This window comes from Mauremys mutica, chromosome 21 (assembly GCF_020497125.1).
Source record: "Mauremys mutica isolate MM-2020 ecotype Southern chromosome 21, ASM2049712v1, whole genome shotgun sequence".
In the NCBI taxonomy this organism is placed as follows: domain Eukaryota; kingdom Metazoa; phylum Chordata; order Testudines; family Geoemydidae; genus Mauremys; species Mauremys mutica.
In genome coordinates, this window is record NC_059092.1 from 8,116,985 (window position 1) to 8,141,517 (window position 24,533).

General features: G+C 48.8%; 1 protein-coding gene across 2 annotated transcripts; it reads right to left on the reverse strand.

The window, feature by feature from the left end:
- Positions 1–7,344: 7,344 nt before the first annotated feature.
- LOC123354200 (probable pleckstrin homology domain-containing family N member 1) lies at positions 7,345–20,866 on the reverse strand. Of its 2 annotated transcripts, XM_044995967.1 has the most exons (12): positions 19,885–20,866; positions 19,290–19,380; positions 18,970–19,029; positions 18,481–18,627; positions 16,002–16,088; positions 15,068–15,140; positions 14,353–14,489; positions 12,107–12,253; positions 10,377–10,463; positions 9,289–9,364; positions 8,554–8,630; positions 7,345–7,918 (listed from the first exon to the last, which is right to left on the reverse strand). In XM_044995967.1, exons 1-12 carry the CDS (start codon positions 19,971–19,973, stop codon positions 7,847–7,849), a joined length of 1,143 nt encoding a protein of 380 aa, XP_044851902.1. In that variant the 5' UTR covers positions 19,974–20,866; the 3' UTR covers positions 7,345–7,846. The 2 variants fall into 2 exon arrangements, with proteins under 2 accessions (XP_044851902.1, XP_044851901.1); XM_044995966.1 differs by lacking the exon at positions 7,345–7,918 and having other exon boundaries at positions 8,163–8,630.
- Positions 20,867–24,533: the final 3,667 nt, after the last annotated feature.

Below are 24,533 nucleotides of genomic sequence, written 5' to 3' on the forward strand. Positions count from 1 at the left end.
ACTGTTCCCCCCTCCGGGATAAGGAACCAATTCCCACCCATTTGTAGGAAAAACAACCAAACCGTCCCATTCTGGGTACCGGTCCTTTAACTTTTACAGAAAGTTATCGAGGGGCTTCAGATGTATGATGCACTGTGTTCAATACTGTACTGAACTGTACTAAAAATCAAAGAAATCCAATTTTTTTCTTTGATGTGTTTTTCTGTACTGGGATGCACAGGCAGCCAAGTTCTTTCCTTATGCTCAGCCAAGTTCCACAGGCCAACACATCTCTGTACTTTTAAGGAGTTGCAAAAGCACTGGAGGAAGCTCAACATACAATGTTGTAAGTTTCTCCCTCCCTTCTCCCGCAAGGATTCTAAATCCACTTCTTAGGAGGCTATGCTAGGCTGAATAGGCTAAAGGCAGGTTCTGTCCATTTGCTGGTTGTCTAGCAATTCAATCCCTCATAAAAATACCTCACATTTGATTTCTTTTGAGTTTCATTCCAAAACCTTAAAGCTAAATAAACCTGAAGTTAGTCCTCGTTTTCCTGCCCCAACTCAAACTAATTTCTTTCCCAAGTGGAAAATGTTGGGTAAACCTGGAATGTGATTCGAGAAGGGAATGAGAACACAGGCCAGTTCCTGCTGACAGTTACACCTGGTAACCTTATTGACTTCAGGGAGAACAGATTTTTGCACAAGAATAAATTTGGGTCCCTTCTGCTTTTTCACACCTGGTATAGGCAGAATCTCATTCACTTTCCACCCCTAACCTCTGAGCACTTTAAGGAAAAAAGATTTAAGCAAGGTCTGCTTGATTTACACAAGCAAATGAAACAGGAAGCTCTCCCTTCGTTCTACACCAGCCTGAAACAAACACCAGACCCAATGTAACAAGGGTGTCACTACAGCAGTCTTGGTTGGATTGTTCTTTTGAAAGATCCTTAATGGTTCTTTTAAGACGCTGATTTTCAATGAAGTCTTTTTGTTCGGGGTGGGGGCAGAGAACACAACAGGGAACAGCTCTGTTCTGTCAACTCCTAGTTGTTCAAAAGCTTGAAAGGCTTTAGATTAAGTTTGTTTAATGTTCCTATGGTGATTCTAGGAGGAAGGCGGCCTAAGAGAAGGATATCGTAGCAGCCCTCGTGCTATCCCTTGCTCAGAAGTAGCTGTTTGAAGAATTGCGTGTTGCGAGAGTAGAATAACCATGTTAATTTTATATAAATAAATAAATATGCAAATATGTATGTAGGGAAATGTTTGATGACTTCATCATTTTTTTTTTTACAATATGTCATTCATACTTAGGCCTTTCCCTCCCATTAGCCTTAGGCCCCTCATAACCTTAATCTGGCCCTGCCTGTGCCTTCCAACAGCTCTGCCCACACTCCAAACCAGCAGTATCATCTGCTATTGTAATCCTCCCTCCCCTCTCACCACCTCCTCTGCTTTAGAAACGGGGGATTTCCAGGCAGCCAGGTAAGCCACTTTTCCAGCTACTTAGTACCATTAGAGCCGGAGAACAGCGCTTAGATAACGCTAACGTGGGCGAGAAGGAGAAGCCGAACTGTTGGATAGTCTGGGGACTAGCAGAACAGTCTCAGCTCTCGATGGACAAGCAGGTGACTGTCTGTTAGTACTGATGCACTGAACACAGCTACAGTCCACGGGGGAAGTTTGCAGAGTGGCCCAGGCACTTTATGCCTGGCTAAAGAAACATTTCTACTTCCTACCTATCTGACTGCTCGCCAAGGACTTATGATGGACGGAAAAATCAGTTCAGTTCTTGGCGTCTCATGGTTCCGATTCAGGGGGGAAGCCCCAGACTGTACGTGATTGTACGTCCTGGGGCATTTCAGCAACAGATGATTGAGACGTGGTTCAAAGAAAACAAAAGTTACCTATTCAGAGTCCCTAGGCAAAGAAATCTTCATACAGTACAGGTTCCGTTCAGAGAGCTCTGTATCTTTATTTGGATCTGTGTTTGTGTCACTGCAAAATTGGAATCTGAGTTCAGGTCTAAATTTCAGTCCCTATCCCCAAAGCATGCGTATGCACACGCGCACACACCCACTCACTCTCTCGCTCTCCAATATACAATGAAACCTATTCAAAAGTATATGTATAGTATTTTCAAATACATAAAAGGTTGTTACAAGGCGGAAGGAGAAAAATTGTTCTTCTTAACCTCTGAGGACAGGACAAGAAGCAATGGGCTTAAATTGCAGCAAGGGCGGTTTAGGTTGGACATTAGGAAAAACTTCCTAACTGTCAGGGTGGTTAAGCACTGGAATAAATTGCCTAGGAAGGTGTGGAATCTCCATCATTGGGGATATTTAAGAACAGGTTGGACAAACACCTGAAAGGGATGGTCTAGATAATACTTAGTCCTGCCATGAGTGCAGGGGACTGGACTAGATGACCTCTCTAGGTCTCTTCCAGTTCTATGATTCCATACAAGACACCATCCTTCCTGGAAACTATCTTGACCCTAAGAGAGTGACCCCTAGAATGTCTCAAGCATATTGCGTTCAGTTCTTCTTCTCTTTTTATCAGAAGAGCCACGTCCATCTAGCACCGGTCATTTGTCAAGCCCTCAAGCCTCCCTCAAGACAGATTTTACTGTTCATGGAAAATACACAAGAGGTCATGAACAGACCAGAAGTCTGATTAAGCTGTGACCCAAAGGAAGATTTCTTAGAAACGGACACCATTTCCTGAGTTGCCTGATGCTCTCTTGGTTGTTTATGATAAGAAACAAAACTGTGGGCGGTCAGTTACCATTCTAGATGATAGCCCGGACCAGTGGCTTATGGATGGAGAATTCATGTTGAGTTCTGGAAAACACCATGAGTAGCTCTTGAAACAAAAATTAAGGGCCCAGTCCTGCAGCTCTTACAGTAATGTGAGTTGTCCCATAGTAGCCAATGGGCGCTGTGGGGACTCAGCACCTTTACATATCAGGCCGTTGCTTTAGGCTCCTAAATATGGATGTAATATGGAAAGGGAGGTGCCGACCTCGCTTGATTAGGTTTAAAAGCCAGTCACTAGCGAACTTGACTGCAACCAGCTAGCAGCTGACAGTGGAGATCAGCGTTTCTGTGGCAGTTTGGTTTGCCCCCCATTTCTTTTTTTTCTAGGAATAGGGTCTAGGAGAGGAAGACAATGGCTACTGAGGCAGCACTAGAAGTGACCTGAGGAGATGAGAAGACAAAGAAGATGGTCGGATACAGAAGCTGCAGGATGTACAGCATCCTTGAGTGAGTATCTGCGGGAAGCTACTTATGCATGAAATTCGCTTGACAGAGCTCATGGCAGAGAAGATCCAAGGCTTAGAGATGCCCCTGGAGATGATGGAATTCAGACAAGGATTTGAAGGTAAAATGCAGGAGAGGAGAGAGCAGGTGACACAGACAACTCGAGAATTGCGGACACCTGCTGAACAAAAGGACCTGGAGGGAGAAATGCCAGAAGAGGAGGGTGATCCATGGGAGAACATGACCATGAGAACAAGGCAGAGGAAAAGAACAGCTAGTGGTGGCTGAGTAACAGGTTTGCTGCACTGGGATATGAGAAGGAGGAGGAGGCAGACAATGGGGTGGTGAGGAAGGAAAGAAGGGAAGCCAGTCCCTGCAGAAGAGAGTAAGAGATGATAGAGATTGCCAGGGGCCAGAGCCTAAGGAAAAATGGGGATGAAGTATAGAGAAACTGCAAGACAGGACATAAAACAGATTCATACCAACACAAGGAAGAGACAGGTCATGGCAGATAAATTCAAACTGGAACAGCTGCAGAGAAAAGCTATGAGGATGATCAGGGGGATGCAGGGCCTATCTTATGAGAGGCAACTGGAAGAGCTTGGCTTGTTTGGCCTAGTGAAAAGGAGATAAGGTAATAATTGGAGATATACCAATCTCCTAGAACTGGAAGGGACCTTGAAAGCTCATCGAGTCCAGCCCCCTGCCTTCACTAGCAGGACCAATTTTTGCCCCAGATCCCTAAGTGGCCCCCCTCAAGGATTGAACTTACAACCCTGGGTTTAGCAGGCCAGTGCTCAAACCACTGAGCTATCCCTCCCCCTGATATGGAGATATGATTACTGTGACTCAAGGATGCTCTTGATGCCAACTGGCACAGGACACGGGCACAGGGATCCCGTGGATTCACCAACAGGGATTGTGTAGTTCTCTACTGAAAGCCTGTGTGGCACTGGTCATCCTAACCGTTGTGAGATGTATGGACAGAGAATAAGTGGGGAATTGTGTATATATACTAAAAATATGTTTGCTAGGTCTGTAGGTAAAAGCAGGCCAGTGAAAGGTAGCGTGTCTTGAGCAGGGCCGGCGCGTCCATTAGGCGACCCTAGGCAGGGGATCTAGTAGTTAAAAGAGAAAAAGTCTCCAGCCTGCCAGACCCATTAGCACAACACTGAAACTGTTAAAGAGCCATTCAAGGGGTAATGCAGCCATTTCACAGGCAGTTGCCAACCCCCAGGTATCTACTGTCAGTTTCTGAATGTACTGACAAAACCAGCTGTGCATGACTGTCATATGTACTCAGAACGCTCCAGTCTACAGGGCCTTAGTTTAAAATTTGCTTTAAAAATATTTCATTAGTGAGTTGGTGAAGATTATAAAATCACATCTCTAAAAATTCCTTGCATAGATTTTTAGATGCACAATCATCTTTAGCCTTAAATGCTGGGAGCTTCAGACATATGGTTTTTTAAATAAATTCTTCAAAAGACCCCCCTTATCTAAAATACACATTTTAATTACTATAGTAAAAAAACTTACTTCCAAAGTCTTCCTGTCCTTTCTGTCCATCCATTTCTCTCTTCCCACCCCCCCAATTGAAGGAAGCAACAGCCCTTTGCTTCCAGATAGCTGGACAGAGAGTCTCCCTTTCTTTACTTCTGACTATCTGATGAACTAGTTTTAAGCAAAATCAGTACCTTAGTAAGATATAAAATCCTTTGTTATGCCTAAAATCTTTGGAAACATATTTTTTAAAGTTGGTGAAATTTCATAAACGTGTATTGTTAGGGAGATCACACCCAGTAAATTAGTGTTCCCTTTTTCTAAAAACAATGAACATTGTTGTGACCACACGAAACCTCTGTGACTGATTAATTTAAAATAATGTCTGTTTCCATGAGTTAAATGTGTAGTAATCTGGACTGATTACTTAATGAAGGCTTAAGAGTACATTTAAAATATAAAATCACCTTAGAAATACTGATTAAGAAAAGGGAAAACAGAGAAGAGCTGCATCGTGTATTCCATAATATTTAATGTTGGAGTCAGCAAGCCAGCTGACTCACCCTTACTACAAAGTTTTTGCAAATAAATGTCTGGCAAACTTCAGGGCATATCAAAAAAACCTGTGACTGACATTTTTTATTCCCAAGTTTAGTGCTTTTAATTAGGTACCTTCTGCACATCCATTCTGCGTGAGGGAGAGGATACAGGGGTCTCTGCGGGGGACCTGTGACTCTCCGCCACCATGAGGCAGGCCCGGCGTCTTGTTGTTCTTTCTGCCTTGTCTCTCCGCCCCCGCCGAGCTGCGAGCTCAGGCTGCCGTCGGGCATAGGGGCACCAGTTTAATAATACTGCATAGGGCCCCATAAATCCTAAAGACGGCCCTGGGGGGTGCCAGAAAGCAGTGCCCTGGCTCGGCAGGGAGGAGCTGCCTTCCAGAGGCACCGGAGAGCCAGAGCGTCGGCTTGCAGGGGCAGCGAGCCCCAACCATGGAGGAGCCAGCGTGGCGCCAGGGGGCAGGAGCCCTGCAAAGGTGGCAGCGCTGCTAGCGGGAAGCAGCCGTGCCTCCCCACCCCTCCTGCCCAGACTGCGGCCTGGCACCCCCCCCAGGGGGCTCCTGCAGGCTACAGCAGATGCATGCGGGCAGAGGCCCCCGTGCGCCCCCCCGGCTCCTCCCTCGCTGTGTTCGGGCTCTGTGGCTCCCAGGCATGTGAGCCGCCACCGGGCACAGGGCCCTGAGCCTGCTCCAGGAGGGGCAGCAGTGGCAGTGGCTCACACGCCTGGGAGCGCAGCAAGGGAGGAGCCAGGGGGGTGCACGGGGGCCTCTGCCCGCATGCATCTGCTGCAGGAGCCCCCAGAAGGCAGCTCCTCCCTGCCGAGCTGCTGCAGCAGCCCAAGCCCGGCAAAGCCAATGACTGGACTCTGGGTGGGGGCCGCCGGGGTGGGGTGGGGAGGGGAGGGCTCATGGGGGGGGCTGTGCACCCTCCAGGGGAGTTCAGGGGGTGGGGGGTGGGGAATCTGGTCTGGGGAGCAGCCCCTGGGCACGGCTGGCCCCTGGCGTCTATAAAGGCTCGTTGGGATTTACACCTCAATGAACCGATGTTACGGGGGGCTTGATTTTGTGAAAAGGGAATCTCGATCCATCTGGTTGAAAATACTGGGAAAAGGACTCGGGATAAGCTATCTTGTAGGAGACAGGGGAATGCCTTGTTTGAAGTTTAGGCTCTAGGAAGTGTGGCATGAGTCTGTGTTCTGTGTAACCATTTGTGTCCAATATTCTTACTCACCATCACTTGAATCTCTGTTTTTAATAATAAACGTATTCTTGTTTTCTCTCTCTATAGATACATATCTAAGTGTGGTGGGTTCAGTAAAGTGGGGCTCCTGATTTGACTTTTGCGAGCTTTGGGAATAGTGGTAGTGAGGTGCCTCAGAACCTGGGACGTGACCCAATTACTCTCTTTAAATACGTCCAGGGGGTGGGAGGAAGGGTAAACACCAGGGAGGGAGAAGAGCTATTTAAGCTAAAGGACAACGTTAGCATAAGAACAAATGGGGATAAACTGGCCCTAAACCAATCCAGGCTGGGAATTAGAAGAGGGTTTCTAACCATCCAAGGAGTGAAGTCCTGGGACAGCCTCCCAGTAGGCAGGGGCGGCTCTACAAATTTGGCCGCCCCAAGCAGTCATGCCCGGGAGGCGCCCCTGAGCCGCGGGAGCAGCGGACCTCCCGCGGGCATGACTGCAGAGGGTCCGCTGGTCGCGCGGCTCGGCTGGACCTCCCGCAGCTGCGGGCAGTTCGCTGGTCCGGCGGCTCCGGTTGAGCTGCCGCAGTCATGCCTGCGGGAGGTCCAGCCGAGCCGCGGGACCAGCGAACCGTCCGCAGTCATGCCTGCGGGAGGTCCCCTGGAGCCGCCGGCCGAGCGTCCCCTCCGCAGTCATGCCTGCGGCAGGTCCGCTGCTCCCGGGGCTCCGGTGGACCTCCCGCAGGCATGACTGCGGCAGGTCCGCCGGCCCAGCCTGCCGCCCCCCCGGGAAAGGGCCGCCCCAGGCGGGTGCTTGCCCCGCTGGGCTCTGGAGCCGGCCCTGCCAGTAGGGCCCGTGCTATACGGGAGGTCAGCCTAGATGATTGGGCGGTCCCGTCTGGCCTTAAACTCTATAACAGGAAGGCTCCTTTCTGCACAAGGCTTGGACTTGGGCTGATGGGTTTTATCCATCCTATTTACACACTACTTTAGGTTATTTCTCTCTCCAAGAAGCAGCAGCCAATAAATAAAGTGATCAAACCAGGAAGGATTCCTCCCCAAGGAGTCTGATCAACCGGGATTATATCCAGGGGGTTCCAACAGGCCATCGGGAACAGCAGCTAACCTGGGCACGAATGAATGAGTCCAGCCAGGGACCGTACCCCACAGGGTAGGTTCAGATCGAGGCCTCACAATTCAACCTTCTCAGGCTGAAGGGGTTTGGATTCAAGTTGTTTCTGGGCCATCTCTAGTTTTGCCAATGGGGGGCTCCTTCCTCCAGCATCCTGAGCCATCAATCTGGCCCCTCCAGTCAGCGCTGTCACTGGGTGCTAGCCTTTTCCATAGGCTCCATGGCTCTAACGCTGCAGTGATTTCTTCGGCACCATTGGTGGGGGCTGGACAGTCACCGTGTCAAGGATTTGCTCAGGCTGGAACAGATTGATGTCAGCGGATTAATGCACTAATACAGCAATGCTGCTGGAAAGATTTCAAGCGCTTTTAAGATTTTAAGCATTCAGAAAAGGTGCAGCCTGTCTCAATCCAAGTTCTCAAGGGGCTCAGAGCTTTTCTACTTTTAAAATCTTGCAGCCCAGTTCACCATCACCCTTTTGTGAACCCCAAGTATGGTGCAGAGGCAACCAAATGTTCAGTATATGCCATGTGTCTCCCTTTCTGCATGATCCACAGAGCATATCCCTCTACTAACAGTGACTAGCTAGTGGTCTCTGCCCTTTAGGTCAAGCTGCAGTGGCTTATGCTTTCTGCAGTGGAGGCGGGGTGTTCAAACCTCCAGGATGATTGCATGTGATGCACACATACATTCTGATTAGGAAAAAGTATTGTGGTCCCCCATGATGAACCCTTTAGGTGGGAGGGTGAGTTCCAAGGAAGCTGAATAGTCACCCTGAGTGCTAACTGGTTTTGAATCATGGAGGACCCTTATTGGGGAGGGGAGTAGGATAAGCAGTTGTGTGTAAGGTTGGGAAAGTCCCAGGTTGGAAAAGCAGAAGCCGCAACAGCCACAGAGCAAAGGTGGTATATGGGGGTCATATCTGATGAGGACCTTTTGTAGGTAGAAGAGGCATTTTTCATAATCTTCAGCGGTGGAGCAGGCGACCAGGATCGGTTCCGTCAGGCTTCCTGCCAAGAGAACAGTGAGGCATGTGGGAACATTTTGGTGCAGGAATAGTCCACACATCCTTCTTCTTGGCCCATGTGTTATCAGCCTACGCTGGGAGAGGGCACAGGTATTCCAGCTGCGTCCCAGCAGGTAAAGAGTTAACCCCCCTCTTCTCCTCCTCCTCCTCCCCTCCCTACACCTGCTCAGACCTCTCACAGGTGTACAGGGTGGAGTAATGAGACAGGGCTGGAGCAGATGGGCCAATCAGGCAACACAGAAGACCATAAAAGCCTGATAGCCAGCAGCAAGGTGAGTGCATTGGAGGGGGAGGGAAGGTGAGTGCTCTGGCCTGGGTTGGGTGTAGCCTGAGCGGAGGGGTGTGGATGGGAGAGGAGGCTGATTTTCTGTAGCTAGAGTCTCGTGTGGTAGAGAAGAGGCAGGGCTCAGCTAATGACTGGGAAGAGGATTCTTCAGTGAGGCTGCTGGACACAGGCAGCGCCTGTAGCCCCATTAGCTAAACACAGCCTGTCTATCCTAGTGTCCTCACCTGGGGCCACCTTACCACAGGCCTGGACTAAACAGTTAGGGAAGGGACAGCTGATTCCATTGCAATGCAAAAATCCTCATGGCACAATCAGTTCTCACCACCCTCACCACGACCATCAATCCCTGGCATACCTGTGATTTCAAATTCCAGCCGCCCCAGCACAGCAGATTTCTCCTTTGCTTGGATCCCAGCTAGAGGGAGCTTTCCCTTCAAAGAGAAAAGGAAAGAAAATGCCTGCAGTGTATAGGCACAAGGTAGCACCCCTCTAACAGAGCTCATGGTGTGCTATGTTACAGAAGCTGCTAGCCTCCAGTAAGAGCGGCAGGATGTATGTAGCTAGGCCTTGCATGTTTGTGTCTATTTAGCAAATATGGATATTTAGAACCCACCCCTCTCCCTGTGGTTCCTTCGTGTTATTTTTGTTGCATCCAGAGCAAAAGATCCAGAGCAAAAGATGCATCCAGAGCAAAAGATGCAGCATCCAGAGCAAAAGATCCAGAGCAAAAGTTCCTTGGAAAGTAACTGCCTCTGTTTCTGCAGCGCTGTTGTAGCGGTGTCGGTCCCAGGATATTAGAGAGACAAGGTGGGGGAGAAGATGGTCCAATAAAAGAGATTTGCTCACCCACCTTGTCATGCTCAGTTTCTGTTACTCAGCAGTGCAGATGCCAAGCCATGTGGCGACTGCTTTGAAGTTTAGGAGCTGAAGTTACCTTGAGCCTCCTGGGGGTTAGCTCTGAGCTAGGGCAGAAATGGAGCTCAGAGGCCATTTGATACACCCCCACACTGGTTTTTAAGGACTCTAACAGAGCCTTACTGGGAATTGCCAAGTCCTGGAGTCAGAGAAGAGGTGGGGGAAATGAGAAGGGGGATGAAGTTACCAAGTGTGTCTCCTCAGACTAGTGCAGGGTTGCCCAGTCTAGTATTAACTATCCCAAGCACGGCGGTTTCCACAGCTGGGGGAAGACTCCACCGCTCTCATTGTTAGGACACGTTTCCTGATATTCAGTTCAAGTTTTCCTTAGCTCAGCTTCATCCCGTAACTCCTCGTTATTCCTCCCTGGGCCACCCTAATCAACCCCTCTCCCTCCTTGGTGCTTATACCCTTCCAGCACTTGTACGGTGGTTCTTGGATTCCGCGCTTAGCTCTCACTGAACCACGCGCTACAGGCTCGGTAACCTTTCTCCCCAAGTCAGTCTCCACGCCTGCTTCATTATTTACCTCATAGGCAATGCCGGTTCTCTCTCTGTCTACGGAGAGGAAAACCAGATCCTCTGGAAACAGCGCCAGCAGCCTCTCTTTAAAGTCCTGCGGAGAGAGGTACATAGCACTGCTTGGAGACATCAAAGTCACTAACTTGTACTGAATAGGGCAGCCTTAGCTTGAAGGCAGAATGTGTAGTGATGTAAAATGGGTGTGGAGAGAGACCCTAAATCACAGGGTCACGTTCAAGCATTCAGTCATCATCATTGCACACCCCACAAGCAGGTATTTTCCCTTTCTTTGCTAGAGCTGCAATATAAAATATTGACAGGTCATCTGTCATGGAACGCTAGGCTGCATTATACTATTCGGACACTAGGTGGCATGATGTGCAAAATACCTTATTAAAGCCAGCCTTTGCCATGCCTGGCAGAGCATTAAAGGATCTCAGGATGAACACACCTGGTGTGTATAAGCAACAGGGGCGGCTCCAGGCACCAGCATGCCAAGCGCGTGCCTGGGGCGGCAAGCCACAGGGGGCGCTCTGCTGGTCGCCACGAGGGCAGCAGGCAGGTTGCCTTCGGCGGCTTGCCTGCGGAGGGTCCGCTGGTCCCGCGGCTTCGGCGGACCTCCCGCAGGTGTGCTGCCGAATCCGCAGGACCGGGGACCTCCCACAGGCCAGCCGCCAAAGGCAGCCTGCCTGCCGTGCTTGGGGCAGCAAAATACCTAGAGCCGCCCCTGGTAAGCAACCTCTGTAGCCAGTCCACATCTGGGACAGAAACACATGACAACATCCTCTACAGTATATCTGAGAGAGAATACACAAGGCTTATGAAACTGATCAATTTAGAATCTGTGTTGTCATTTCCTCCCTCACAGATGGGTGCATGTAAATGCAATGTGTCTTGGTGTTTGTATAGGTATGTACCTCACAATACACAGGTATTTGATACCTTATGAGTAGGGTGACCAGATGTCCCTATTTTGTAGGGACAGTCCCAATATTTGGGGCATTTTCTTCTATAGGCATCTATTACTCCCAACCCCTGTCCCGATTTTTCACACTTGCTGTCTTGTCACCCTACTTCTGAGGGATATTTTACATACCCACAAATCATCTGTGTCTGTCTCTTTGATACTGTGGGATCCTTTTTCACTAGACTATGTGGCTGACTCTTGATTTCTTTTAGATTACTTGTGGAATAATAATGCTGCACAAGCCAAAAGTCATTGATGATTCATTTAGGGTTTCCCAGCCCATGAGAATTCTTGAGATTTAGAAAAGTTCTGCCATTTTAAATTGGGAAGAAACATTGTAATCTCGAAACTTCTTGTGAACCAACAAACAGTGGCAAAATTCCAGTTTGGGTTAATCAGATCATTTGCTTTTGACAATTTTGAAATGTTTTATTTAAATTTTGACATTTCCACCCTTCTAAATTTTGTTTGACTCTAAATTTACTAAAATTTTGAAATGAAGTGTCATCTAGCCTCAAAAAACCCCCCAACACTTTTCATTTCAGAAATGTATGTTTTGCGGACAGTTTTGGTTTTGAGGCATTGGCATTTTATGGTGAAAAACTGGTAGGTTGAAAAATTCCTGACCAGCTGTTGTTTCCATATGCACTCATCTAGCTAGGACCCCAGGCTATCTCAGCCCAGTGACTCCATGTGAACCCAAGCTCCAGATGCTTCTAGTCCTTCTAAGGTCATCCACATGTTTTAGAGCAATAGATGCTGTACGTTACCCCCATGCTGGCATAAGCCACTTGCACCATGGCCAGGTAGTGTATCCGTCCTAGGTGCTGGATGGGTTTCCCTTCCCACTTCAGAATGGTGGTGTAAAACAGATGCTTCATCAGCTTCCGTTTCTTCCACTGCTCATCACATGGAACCTTTTCCGAGACACATCAGAATGCAATACAGAAGAGAATAAAAATAGAAGTGTGATGTTTGTTAGAGGTTTGAAGGTGTTAGATGAATGTTCCACTGTTTATGACATTAGCATAGGATTTAAGAGAGCTGGGCTCGAGTCCCTTCTCTGCCCCAGACTTTCTGTGCGACATTGGGCAAGTCACATAGCCACTCTGTGCCTCAGTTTCCCACCTGTAAAATGGGGATATTAGCACTGCTTTGCCTCACAGGGATGTTGTGAGGCTAAAGATATTACAGATTGTGAAGTGCTTAGATACTACAGGCATGGGGTCCATATCAGTACCTTAGATAAATTTGCATCTGAAGTTAAACTTGCCCCAGGTTTGAGAGGGGACATTTCGTGTGATGTGAGGTTCTGTTTTGGCCCTGTTATAGAAATGGGCCTGATCCAAATGAGAATTTTCCCCAAATTCAAAGCAGTTTGGGCCTAGAGTTCTTAATCAGGCCTGTCTCTCAATGGCATAAGAATAAGCCTGACACCCCTTCCCCTTGTCGGGAGATCTGAGAAAAATATTTAGTCAACCAACCACCGGGGCCTATTCTCTCCCCGTCCCTGAGATTTTACACACTTCAGGTTGTGCAGTCCCCCGTGCAGGCTGTAAGCCCTACAGCACAGCTACGTTTTAGCACATAGAAGCAGTGGGGACAATCAAGTGGTGCCTTGGTCTGGCTGCACTGGAGTGGAGTCGGCCTTTCTCTGAAAGGGAGACTTAGTGACGGACAGGTTGGGTGAAGCAGCCATTGCTGGAAGGGGGATGAGCTGCTAAGGGTATGGGAGTTACGCATGGGTTAGGTGGGCTTACCCCATAGCACACAATAAAGGCCTAATCCGTATCTAGTGGACCGTTGATTAGCAATGCGTTAGGAGATGTATACGCAATGGAGATGTAGGTTTTGTAGGCCTGTGTGGGTGTTACAACATCTGCATAATCTTTTAGAGATGGAAAAGTGTGAACAAAGGTTCCTGGCAAAGAATATTAAGATCTGAACACCCTGTTATTGTATTTTGGGGGCGTGTAGGGAAAACAAGGAAAGTCCCTGTCATGTACCAGGACGGCTAGGTTTGTTATTGCTAAAAAGGGGAATAAGATCTAAGAACTTGGTGTGAGAGGTGGGTTTGTCGGCTTTCCTTGGGTTTGTGAGGTAACCTGTGGGCCTGGTTGAATTGGTCCTGAAACATCCTTACACTAAGTAGGTGATTGGAAGAAGAGGACCCTTAATTGAACTTTCAGGCGGTCAGGCTCGAGAGAGGAGTGATGGACTAGGCTGGGTCTGGGCTTATCTGAATCTTTCCTAGTTAGAAACATGAAGACAGAATTTGAAGGGGAGAACTGGATGAAAAACCTTAAGAATATTCACTGCGTTAAAATATGCCACCCCTCAGTAGCATCCAACTGCATGACTATTCTCAACGTCAGTGTACGCCTGTCCTCTGGTAGCACTTCATGGTATTGTGTTGTGGCTTATGAGGCTCTGTATGGGACAGGCCAGTAGACACTTCAGACCAAATCTTCCTTTTTGGGACAGTAACTAATGGGAAGGTTGAATGTCTGGCCTGCCGCCCGACTAACCATTTCCCTATGGTCTGTCAATCACAGCCCCGTTCTGTGCCTCAGAAAACCAGCCGTTCGGCTGACTGTGTCTCAGCCAGTTAGAAAAACTAAATGTCAGTGGTATGAAAGTTCATAGTGTGTTTAGCAGACTTGGTCTCGACAGCCTATGATGGATCTGTGGTGTCCTCAGGGTGTACACTGGCTTGGAGGAAAGGGTGACATCTCCCTCTAGAGTCTGCCTCCAGCCACCAGAACAGGTTGTTAATTGTCAGTTCAGGTAGCACAGGGTTGTGCGTGGGGTGGCTGGGCTCACTGCAGCTGATGGGCCTGGTGTCCATCGCTCTGGTATTTTGTTTCTGGCCTCGGTGCATCATACCCCCACCTGGGAATGCACAGAGGACTTCAGTCTCTCTGAACTCAGGAGCCACGAATGTTTCTTGTCCCCATCCCATTCACTTTGCATCTACTCTGGGCTTTACCCACCACCACCCGCAAGGCAGCCTCACCAGGAAAGAAATGATATTGCTGGGGTGGGCTGGACAGTGAGCATTTGCCATCTTGATGTGCTGCTGGATGCTGAGAACCCAGATGTGGAATTCAGCTGGACTCAGGCATGAGATGATCCTGGATTCTATCATGGGCCCTATGGAAGGAAACACACAGCTCTGGCATCCCAGGAAGAAGACAGAAATTCCTCCCAGCACCCCAAGACTTCACATGCTGGTAACCAGCCTTGCAGGCATCTCCTTTGGGACCAGTTCTATTCCTGATGCTGAGACAAGCTCATCCACGTCTTTTGGTCCGTGATGGTGGGTTCTGGACTAGTCCCCATCAGAACTAGACAGTTGTCCTGCTCTGCTTGAAAAGACACTGGCCTCTAACAGGTGGACTCAGCACTTTGAGGGAGCAGATTCAGGAGTCTCTATCATTTAGGGTCACTTTAGCACGAAGGGTCACAGTTGACAATGAAGCTTTGCTGGCTTGAGAATCAGTGGCTGCTGCATTTACATGTGAAGATTAGGAATCCCAATGCCCCTAGCCCTGCCTGGGCCTTATCCCTGTTGCATGCGCTTGGCACATGGGTGCCCCTGTTCTCGGGGAGAGGGATGAGGTGCTGCCTGGAATGAGCACAGGGGGACAAGTGGCCCTCTTTCCCCTGTCAGCACAAGAGGATTTGCCACCTGTTTAAGCCTTTCACAGGCGTCTAGAAAGAAGGCTTACCCATCATTTCAAACATGCAGCCGGTGTCACTCGGCACATCCCTCACGCTCATCCCCGCCAGCGGAAGCAGGCCCTGCAGCAGTGGGGAATTACTGTTAGAAAGCAATCATTGTGACGCCCTCCTCTCCGCGCTCTCTTCAGTCACGCACTCTCCCATAACGCCAGGCTCTACTTCCCCCACATCCAGTGTTTCCCTGCCTCCTGAAAGCTGGTCCCCTACTTCAGGAAAATGAAATGCCACTTGGGCCCAGCTCTTTCAAGGGAGGCAGCATCACCTAGTTGCTAGAGCACTGGAATGGAACTCAGGAGACATGGGTTTGATTTCTGGCTCTGCCGATGACCTTGGGCAAGTAATTGCCCCGCTCTGTGCCTCAGTTTCCCCATCTGTAAAATGGAGATAATGATGCTGACATCCTTTGTAAAGAATCTGTGGATGAAATCTAGTTCTGTTTTGAGCTCTAGGGATGGAAAGTGATTGGAAGAGTGTGTATTGCTATTATTCAGCCCTGCCATGCGGTGTTAAAGGGCTTCCCATCCTAATTCATACACTTACTGTGCCTCTCCCCACCATCACCCTGCCAGATCCCCAAGCTTTGGACAACATGCCTTACTCTTTGATTTGGCTCCTGTAGCTCATAATTCTGTACATCTGTGATTTCCTTCTCTCCCTTCTGTTGTCTCTTCCCTCCTCATCACGCCCCGATGATGGTCAGGCCTGGACTCCCTCTGGTTTCCTCTGCTCTGGAGGCCCACAGATCGGGACGCTCCTTTTGTAGCTAGAGAGTTTTCTAGCTGAGCTCCTGTTCTGATATTTAGTTACCGTATTTGTGCCACAGACATACAGCAAAGGGATAGCTTGGTGCCTTGGTGGATGAAGCCCAGTGCTCCAATGAACTGGGGCTCTACATGGTAGAAAGGGAACCCTGTGTTTTACCTGGTAGACAAACGCCTTCTTCATGTGATCCACTGACAGAATCAACAGCTGGAAGGGGAACAGCACAATGTACCGTTCGGACATCTCCTGTGGAAATAAGGTTTTATTATCATCGTCGTCCTAAAATGTTAAGGCCTATTTAAAATAAAATATGATCGAGATTAAATTTCCCCAAGCTCCTTGCCTTACCCGTTCTCCATCACTGCAGTATTTCGTACATCTATACGTGCTCACAGTTCCAATAGGCCAGGTTGTTTATGGGCTGTAGAAGGGAGCTATGAGTTGTGCTGTGTAATGTAGCAGATGGCCCGGGGTGAACCAAAATTCAAGCAAATCGCTACTCTGAATACATGGCCATTCTATAGCACCTTTCCTTGGAGGATCTCAAACACGAATGAACTAACCACAATGCTGCTGTGAGACAAGGAGTGTAGATATTATTTATCCCCATTTTAGCTGCCTCTGTTCGCCTTAAGTTCCCGGAGAGCTCCTGTGTAGACGTGACCTGAGACATCAGGCTGAGTTTTTCTCAGCTGGAATTCATTCAGTTGTGATCCCATGCAGATCTTACTGAGAGTCATGTTATTGGAGACAGTAACAAGGGGGGAGCCCTAGGATTGGTCTGGAAATGTTTTTTATTCCTGAAACAATGAAATCCAAAGACTTGTTTTTATTATTTTATTTTATTTTATTTTATTTGGTGCCAGAAAACTAGATTTAAAAAAAAAACCTTTTTTTTCTTTTCTTTTTTTGCTTTGTGATTAAAATATCTCAAAATTCTTTGGCCATGCATATTTTCATTTAAACAAACGAAATGTCATCAACACAACATTTTGAATGAAAAACGTCAACCAGTTCTAATAAGCTCATGTGAGACCTGTCCGCCTTTAGCTGACTTTGGTGAAAAAAGCTGAATTTTTATCTTTCGCCATCAGTCCCAAATTCCCTCTCAGCAAAGTATGGCTCCAATTCTGCACTGGGATTTATAGCTTCCAAGGCCAGAAGGGACTGTGGTGATCATGTAGTCTGACCTCCTGTGTGATACAGGACAGAGAATGCCCCCAAAAGAAGTCCCAGAGTGTATCTTTTAGAAAAACATCCAATCTTGATTTAAAAATGGTCAGTGATGGAAAATCTACCATGACCATTGGTAAATTATTCCTGTGGTTAATAACCCTCGCTGTTAAAAATGTACCTTGTTTCCTGTTGGACTTTGTCTAGCTTCAACTTCCAGACATTGGATTGTGTTATATCTGTGTTTGCTAGATTGACGAGCTCATGATTAAATATTTGTTCCCTATGTAGGTACTTATAGACTGTAATCAAGTCACCTCTTAACCTTCTTGTTTTTAAGAGAAATAGATTGAGCTCTTTGAGTTTGTCACTATAAAGCAGGTGTTTTCTATTCCTTTACTCATTCTTATGGCTCTTCTCTGAACCCTCTCCTATTTATCATCATCCTTCTTGAATTGTAGTCACCAGAATGGGACACAGGATTCCAGCAGCAGTTGCACCTAGTGCCAAATATAGAGGTGAAATAACCTCTTTTCTCTTACTTGAGATTCTCCTGTTAAGACATCCCAGGATCCCATTAACTCTTTTGGCCACAGCATTGCATTGAAGTGGGCTGTAGCCCACGAAAGCTTAAGCTCAAATAAATTTATTAGTCTCTAAGATGCCACAAGTACTCCTGTTCTTTTAGTATTGCATTGGAAGCTCATGTTCGGTTGATTATCTACCATGACACCTACATCTTTTTCAGACTCACTGCTTCTCGGGATAGAGTCCCCCATTCTGTAAGTATGGCTCAGATTCTTTGCTTCCAGACATATACATTTATATGTAGCCATATTAAAATGCATATTATTTGCTGGCCCCACTTAACCACGCGATCGGGATCACTCTAAATCAGTGACCTGTCCTCTTTATTTTTTACCACTTCCCCAATTTTTGTGTCATCTGCAAACTTTATCAGTGATAATTGTATGTGTTGTTCCAGGTCAATGATAAAAAATGATAAATAGCGTAGGATGAAGAACCTAGCCCTGCGGGTCCCCACTGAAAACAGACCCGCTCAACGACAAATCCCCATTTATAATTACATTTTCAGATCTATCAGTTAGCCAGTTTTTAATCCATTTAATGCGTGCCATGTTCATTTTATATGGTTCTAGTTTTTTAATCACAAGGTTGTGCGGTACCAGGTCAAATGCCTTGCAGAAGTCTAAGTATATTACATCAGCACTACTACTTTCATCAACCAGACTTGTAAGCTCATCAAAAAATAAAAGATATCAAGTTAATTTGACAGGATCTGTTTTCCAAAATAGCATGATAGCAGATCCTGTTGTTGGCCCGAGGCCCAAATTACCCCACTCGTTCTGCTCCTACCATTTAAAAATACATTGCTTTCCCCCATGCATCTGGGAAATCCCTTGCTAAAGAGACAGAAGGTGCAGACAGGATGAGGATGGTTTACCTCCATGTGACAGCTGCGCATAAGAACCAGTGAGGACCATACTATTTCCCCAAGGGAGTGGATGGTCCTCCCTTCCCAGCCAGTGATGGGCTGTGTGAATAGGACGTTCCTTAGTTCCTCCCGTGTTCTCCCCCACAGCACTTCTGCCTGGAAGCAAAAACAACGTCTCTTTATTAGCTTGATGGGAAGTGTCCTGAAAAACATGGAAACTGGAGGTGGAGCCAATGGAATCTAGGTGCAAACTCCTGGACATGGCTCTGGTGTTTGGATGTAAGGCTCAGAGAGGAAGGGATGGTCTTGGATTGAACTGAGACTCAGGAGACCTGGCCTCAGCTCCCAGCTCCTGCCCTTCATCTACTGTGAGATGTCTCTGTGTACAATGGGGCGAAGAGCATTGTGAGGTGCTCCTGGGGACAACACCCAGCATCTGAGCCTGTTTGTGGCCTCTAGGAGATGCCCTGACACAAATCATAATGGCGTTAGACTCACCTGTGGGTTCAGCTCGCTGATCCTCCCCTGGAAATCTTCCTCTTCAGCTAGCCTCAGGTTCTGTGAGAAACAGTGTGTGGATTTGTATGACTGTGCAAAAGTGGAGGGGAAAAGACCTCCCCACACCCTGCGATAGTGAGAACCGTCCATCATTGTTTGGGGCTCAGGGCCTATCCATGTAACGGTGTCAGGTGCCTTACTGGAGTGGAAAAGCCTAAGCGGTGATGATGACATCATGCCCCATTGAAATAAACAGGCCCGGACTCTCCTACCTGACTCTACACGTGACTCTTGGGTTGTGAGGTTCTGCTTATACTCACACCTCCTGTCTCTGTCGCAGTCTCTGTCGCGGTCACGGGGTCCCTGAGATGGAGGGAGCCTTCACTCTGAGCTTCCGAAATGGACCATTTTCTGTCATGGGAGAGGAAGGGACAGGAAACGGGAGATGAATAGGAGAGGTTTCTTTATTCACTTGTCCTATGGGGTTTATCTAGACTGTGACATGGACGGGAAAGTTAATGTCATGTTCAGGCAGGAGACTAAATTCTGACATGGCCGTTTCAGCTTTTAACTGCTTGATTGCTAGGAATATTCCGGTGGGCACTAGATCAGAGGTTCTCAATCTGGGGGTCGCGACCCCTCAGGGGGTCGCGGGGTTATTACATGGGGAGTCGTGAACTGTCAGTCTCCACCCCAAGCCCCGCTTTTCTTCCAGCATTTATAATGGTGTTAAATATAGGAAAATGTGTTTTTAATTTATAAGGGGGGGGGGTTGCACTCAGAGGCTTGCTGTGTGAAAGGGGTCACCACTACAAAAGCTTGAGAACCACTGCTCTAGAAGGAAGGTAACCTCTGTGTATCCAGCAAGGCCATCGAGCCCTTCCAAACATCCAGATTCAAAGACATGCTGCCTACCTGCTACCACCTATTTCCAGCAGCTCCATCTCATCCTGGCACGTCCCCGCCGACGCAGCTCGCCGGGTGCTTATGCTGCAGCACCCCATCTCTTCTCACCAGCTCCCCCACGCACGGCACCTGCCCTCAGCCACTGCAGCCCCCGGTGTCGGGTCCGAAATCGCAGGCTGACGTGCTGACGTTGTCTCTAACAAATGGTCCGTAAGCATGAGGAGAAAGCACAGAGGGTGGGAGGAGAACGTGCCGTGCCCGTCCGCTTACTTGCTCTTAGGGTTAGAGGCAGGAAGATCTGAGATGTAAAAGTGTTTCCTGTTGGTCTGAAAACCTTTCTTCTCCCATCCCCCAGTGTCACAGCTTCCGGCTAAGGAGATGGGGGGAGGGATAAGCAAATGTGACAGTTTGACTCTCAAACCCAACCAAAATAAAGAATGAACATCGCGCTCTGTAATGCACCCCCGGAGGGATGCCGAGAGCAGCAGCCCCGGCAGCGTGGCAAGCCTGGGGGTACAACTAGGAATCCCTTGATGAAAGGGAGGATTTGGGGACAAATTTCCAACTCGTGAGGCTGTGGCAGAGTGCTAGGAACCCACAGCTGAGCCAGCTGACCACGTAAACACCAGTTATTCCCCCCACCCCCACCCCGGTGGACCTGACTGTGCCTAATTAGTGCATAAGAATGGGCTGGGGGAAGATGAAAGAGTTAAGTAGCCCACTACAGAGGGGGTAGAAGAAGGCACGGGAAGGAGGTGCTGGCTAGCAGAGCCAGAACCAAGAATGATCTCTGGGTGGAGAGATCTCGTCCCTCTCCTCTCCTCAGCAACTGGTACAGGTGATGTATGGATGAGTAAGGTGGTGGGAAGAGCCATGTAAGTAAACTCTATGCCGGGTGCTTAGCCATGGAAGGGCTCTGAACAGTCTGTGTAGACAACGCAGACTATGGGAATGGGACATTGTTCTGCCGCAGGGCTTGGTATGGAATAGTCTCCCTAGGGGAGAGCCCTATTACCAAACCAATTTGAAACTGGACTGCGCAGGTCCAGGGTGGGTGGGGAAGATGGGCCTGAATAAAGGTCCTTTTCCTCTTTGTGTTTCTGGGATTCTATGAAACAAAGAGTTTGGTTTTACTTGAATGCTGGCCAGTCAGGTAGTGACTCTTCTAGTACCTGAGGGATTGGTGGACAAAGCGGGAGGGGGCTCTTTCAAGACAGTGGAGGGAGAGGAAGAGGAAAGGGAAAGAAGAGCTGCTGAAAGAAAGGGGGAAAGGAGAGAGAATCATAGAAGATTAGGGTTGGAAGAGACTTCAGGAGATATCTAGTCCAACCCCCTGCTCAAAGCTGGACCAACCCCAACTAAATCATCCCAGCCAGGGCTTTGTCAAGCCGGGCCTTAATAACCTCTAAGGATGGAGATTCCACCACCTCCCTAGGTAGAGATGGGAACTGCACTGACTTGATCCTTGTCCTGCCTCTTGGGATGTTGAGGATGAGTCAATGGGCTCAGGGTTCTAAGCAGAAATAGGCCCAAGCTGTCAAGTTCTTACCCAAATCTGAACTTCCTCAATGCTCAGGAGTGCGAGGATCTGGGATTTGGTTTGGCCCATTTTAGAGGCAAGGAGTCAGCTGTAAAATTTGGACTTGGATCTGAACTTCCCCAAAGTTTGGAGGATCTTAGGAGCGGAGCTGGGTATTGGTCAGGGCTCACTGGCAGTCTGACTTTATTAGATGTACCTCATGTCCTGCAGCTCATGGACGTGAAAGGGTTAACACAAACGGTGGGCGTGTTTTTTTTTTTTAATGCACAGGCACAAACGGAACTGAAAGGACCGGAAGCAGCTGTGAAGGCCTGTCTAGTGATGCTCCGAGGTGGTGTCACCAGCCCACAGAGCAGCAAACCGTACGTCTGACTCCTCCCCACGCTCAGAAAGCAGCAACCGGTGCTCGCCGCTGAGTTTCATAACACTTCCTGAATGAGTGATGTAGGAGAAATGCTCTGCTGAAGCTGAACTGGGCTTCGGGAGTTGCTGGGTGGGCCGAGGGTGCACACAGTCCCTTTATAATAACGTTATGACAGCGAAACTGAAGAGCACTGCAGTGTGCAGTAGAATTACTGCAGCCTGTGGAATCAGGACTGCCCTGATTTGCATTAATTAGCCCAGTGGTATTCATTGGGGAAGATCAATCTATACTCAGCCCTCACTGCCAGCAGACCCGAGCCCAGGAATGAGAGTTTGGTTCCAGATCAAGGCTGGGGTGAAGGTTTGGAACTGACAGAGCAGAAATCTCATGAGCTGCAGCCATGTGAGCTAGTTGGTTTTTGCAAGATTTCTGCCATCTTGGGCCAAAATCTCATGGGAAATGTCTCTTCCAAATCAGAACCAGAAGGCAGGTTGCTTCTGGTTTAGGATCCAACCTTGGCAGGGGATCTCCAAATCCAATAACCCTCAGTCTCTACATTCAAAGGGGCTCCGGTCCCCAGTTTTAGGTGCTTTGCCTACCACTGTCCCCAGTGTAACTGATCCACGGCCATAACCCATCAGAGATTTTCAAACACTAAAACCATCAGCCACCAAAGTGACACATTCCTCCGTGATGTAACGCCATTGAGGTCTATGGAAACACACCGGAGAGGAATTTAGCCCAAGATATTTGATTTGGACCCGACCAGTTATCAGCAGAAGAAAACATCCTAGGTCCAGGGGAAATGAATGTTTGCATTAGCTCTGTCCCTCACTGCAAGGCCCTTGCTAATCACGGGGGTCATATGAGCCTTTCTCTATGTCCGCCAGTGAGACCAGTACTGTCCACCAGCTGTTGGCGTTTGAACTACAGTGACTCAGAGCAGGCCCAGACAAGAAAGTGACTGCTGGCGTCTTGTCCACACTCGTGATTTAGGCACCGCTGGAGAGGCAGGCTGGCTCTGGAATAGCCAGGAAGCTCATTCTGCAACCTCTGGTTGTTTGATGGTTCTAAAGACAGCCTGCTGCCTCAGCGCAGCTGGAGCTAGCCAAGCACTGCCTTTCCAGGTCTGTCTTCACCATGCTCAGAAATGCATGAGAGCTGCAAACAGTGGTTGGCTTGTGTGGGGTGGGGGAAGCCAAGGAAATCCCCTCCCTCTGCGTGGGCACCTTGTGCAGACTCTTTGCCACCAGCGAGGGGAGGAGAAAGCAAAGGGTGGGTCCTGTGCCTTCTTCTGACGACACGAGGGGCTTACCGGTGATTTACTGGGGATGTGCTGGGATTGGAGGGAGCCACACGTGGTGGTTGGGAAAGTGCAGGCCCCAGCAGATAGCGTCTGGTAATGGGACCACCTTGTGCTCACCCAGACCCTGGAAGGGGAATTATTGAGTGCTGAGAGCCAGGGAAGAGAAGACTCACAAGCCCTGAATGACACACTATGGTAGGATGAGGAGATGATCAGGCACAACCTGGGACATTAGGTCTCTTTCGCCCTCCAGTCTCACACCTCATTTGGAACGATTCCTGCTCTGGCCAGGGCCGGGCGGGGCGGGGTGGGGAAGGTGTTTTTTACACGGTGCTAGGGAGGCATCACATCTGGGTGCCGGGGCCTGGCACACAGATAGTCCCTAAGGCTACATCGACACTACCAGCTAGAGCTGTACACGGACTCACACTACTTCTCATTGAGCTCGTGTGAGTACGAATGGCAGAGCAGCCACCGTAGCACGCAGTAACGGCAGCGGAGGCACGGCTGAGCCATGCTGAGAACATACCCCTAGCTCATAGTGTAGACGTGGCCTAAATCAGATTAAGAACTGCTGCCTTTCCCATGGTCCTCTGCAATGAGAGACGTCACGGGCTGAATATAGGATTGGGTAGCACACTCTGCCACTGACTCCCTCTGTGACTCTGGGCCAGTCACTTTGACTCCTGGGGCCTTCGTTTTCCTCTCTATAAAATGGGGGCTTACTGCACGGGAAGCGCGTGTGGGGGGAAAGGGCGTGGTGCGGCTCTGTTCAGGTTGATATGATGCTATTTAAGTACGATTATTAAATGCCTACAGGCAGGATTTCACACAAAAGCCCACTTGTGTTTCAGTGCAAACAGGCACGCTGGTCGGGTGTCCTGCCTTCGAGCCGCTATGGTTCCAAGCATCACGAAGGTGACTCACTTGGGACTAGTTTGTAGCATGGGGACCTCCCGCTGAGCCTTCTGCAGAGGGGCTTGGAAAAGACCATACCTCTGAGTGGTCAGAGCTGGAGGACCTGTGCCTCGTTCCCTGCCATAGTGTGGTGTCCTTGTAGCTGGGGGAAAGGCGGCAGAACAACGGGCAGCAGGATGGGAGGGAATAATTCATCCCAGGTGGCAGTGGAATGTACCACTATAGAAAGTATTATGCCATTAACCAGCTCTCTGCAGACCATGCAAGAGAGAGCTGGGAAATCTCACTAGCTTAACTGACAGAAGAACATAAAAACAGTCGTATTGGGTCAGACCAAAGGTCCATCTAGCCCAGTAGCCTGTCTTCCGACAGTGGCCAATGCCAAGTGCCCCAGAGGGAATGAACAGAGCAGGTAATCATCCAGTGATCCATCCCCTGTCACCCATTCCCAGCTTCTGGCAAACAGAGGCTAGGGACACCAGACCTCTATACCGGAGGTTCTCAACCCGCAGCCCGTGGGCCACTTGCAG

What these genes read in the sequence shown, in the direction of transcription:
- LOC123354200 (XM_044995966.1), bottom strand. Translation starts at nt 19,973, where the DNA reads ATGGGGTGCTGCAGCATAAGCACCCGGCGAGCTGCGTCGGCGGGGACG. An exon ending in CTGCATGTTTGAAATGATGG is followed by an intron (nt 14,490 to 15,067) that starts GTAAGCCTTCTT and finishes TTCCTTCCATAG; the next exon opens with GGCCCATGATAGAATCCAGG. An exon ending in GAACCGGCATTGCCTATGAG is followed by an intron (nt 9,365 to 10,376) that starts GTAAATAATGAA and finishes TTCTCTTTGAAG; the next exon opens with GGAAAGCTCCCTCTAGCTGG.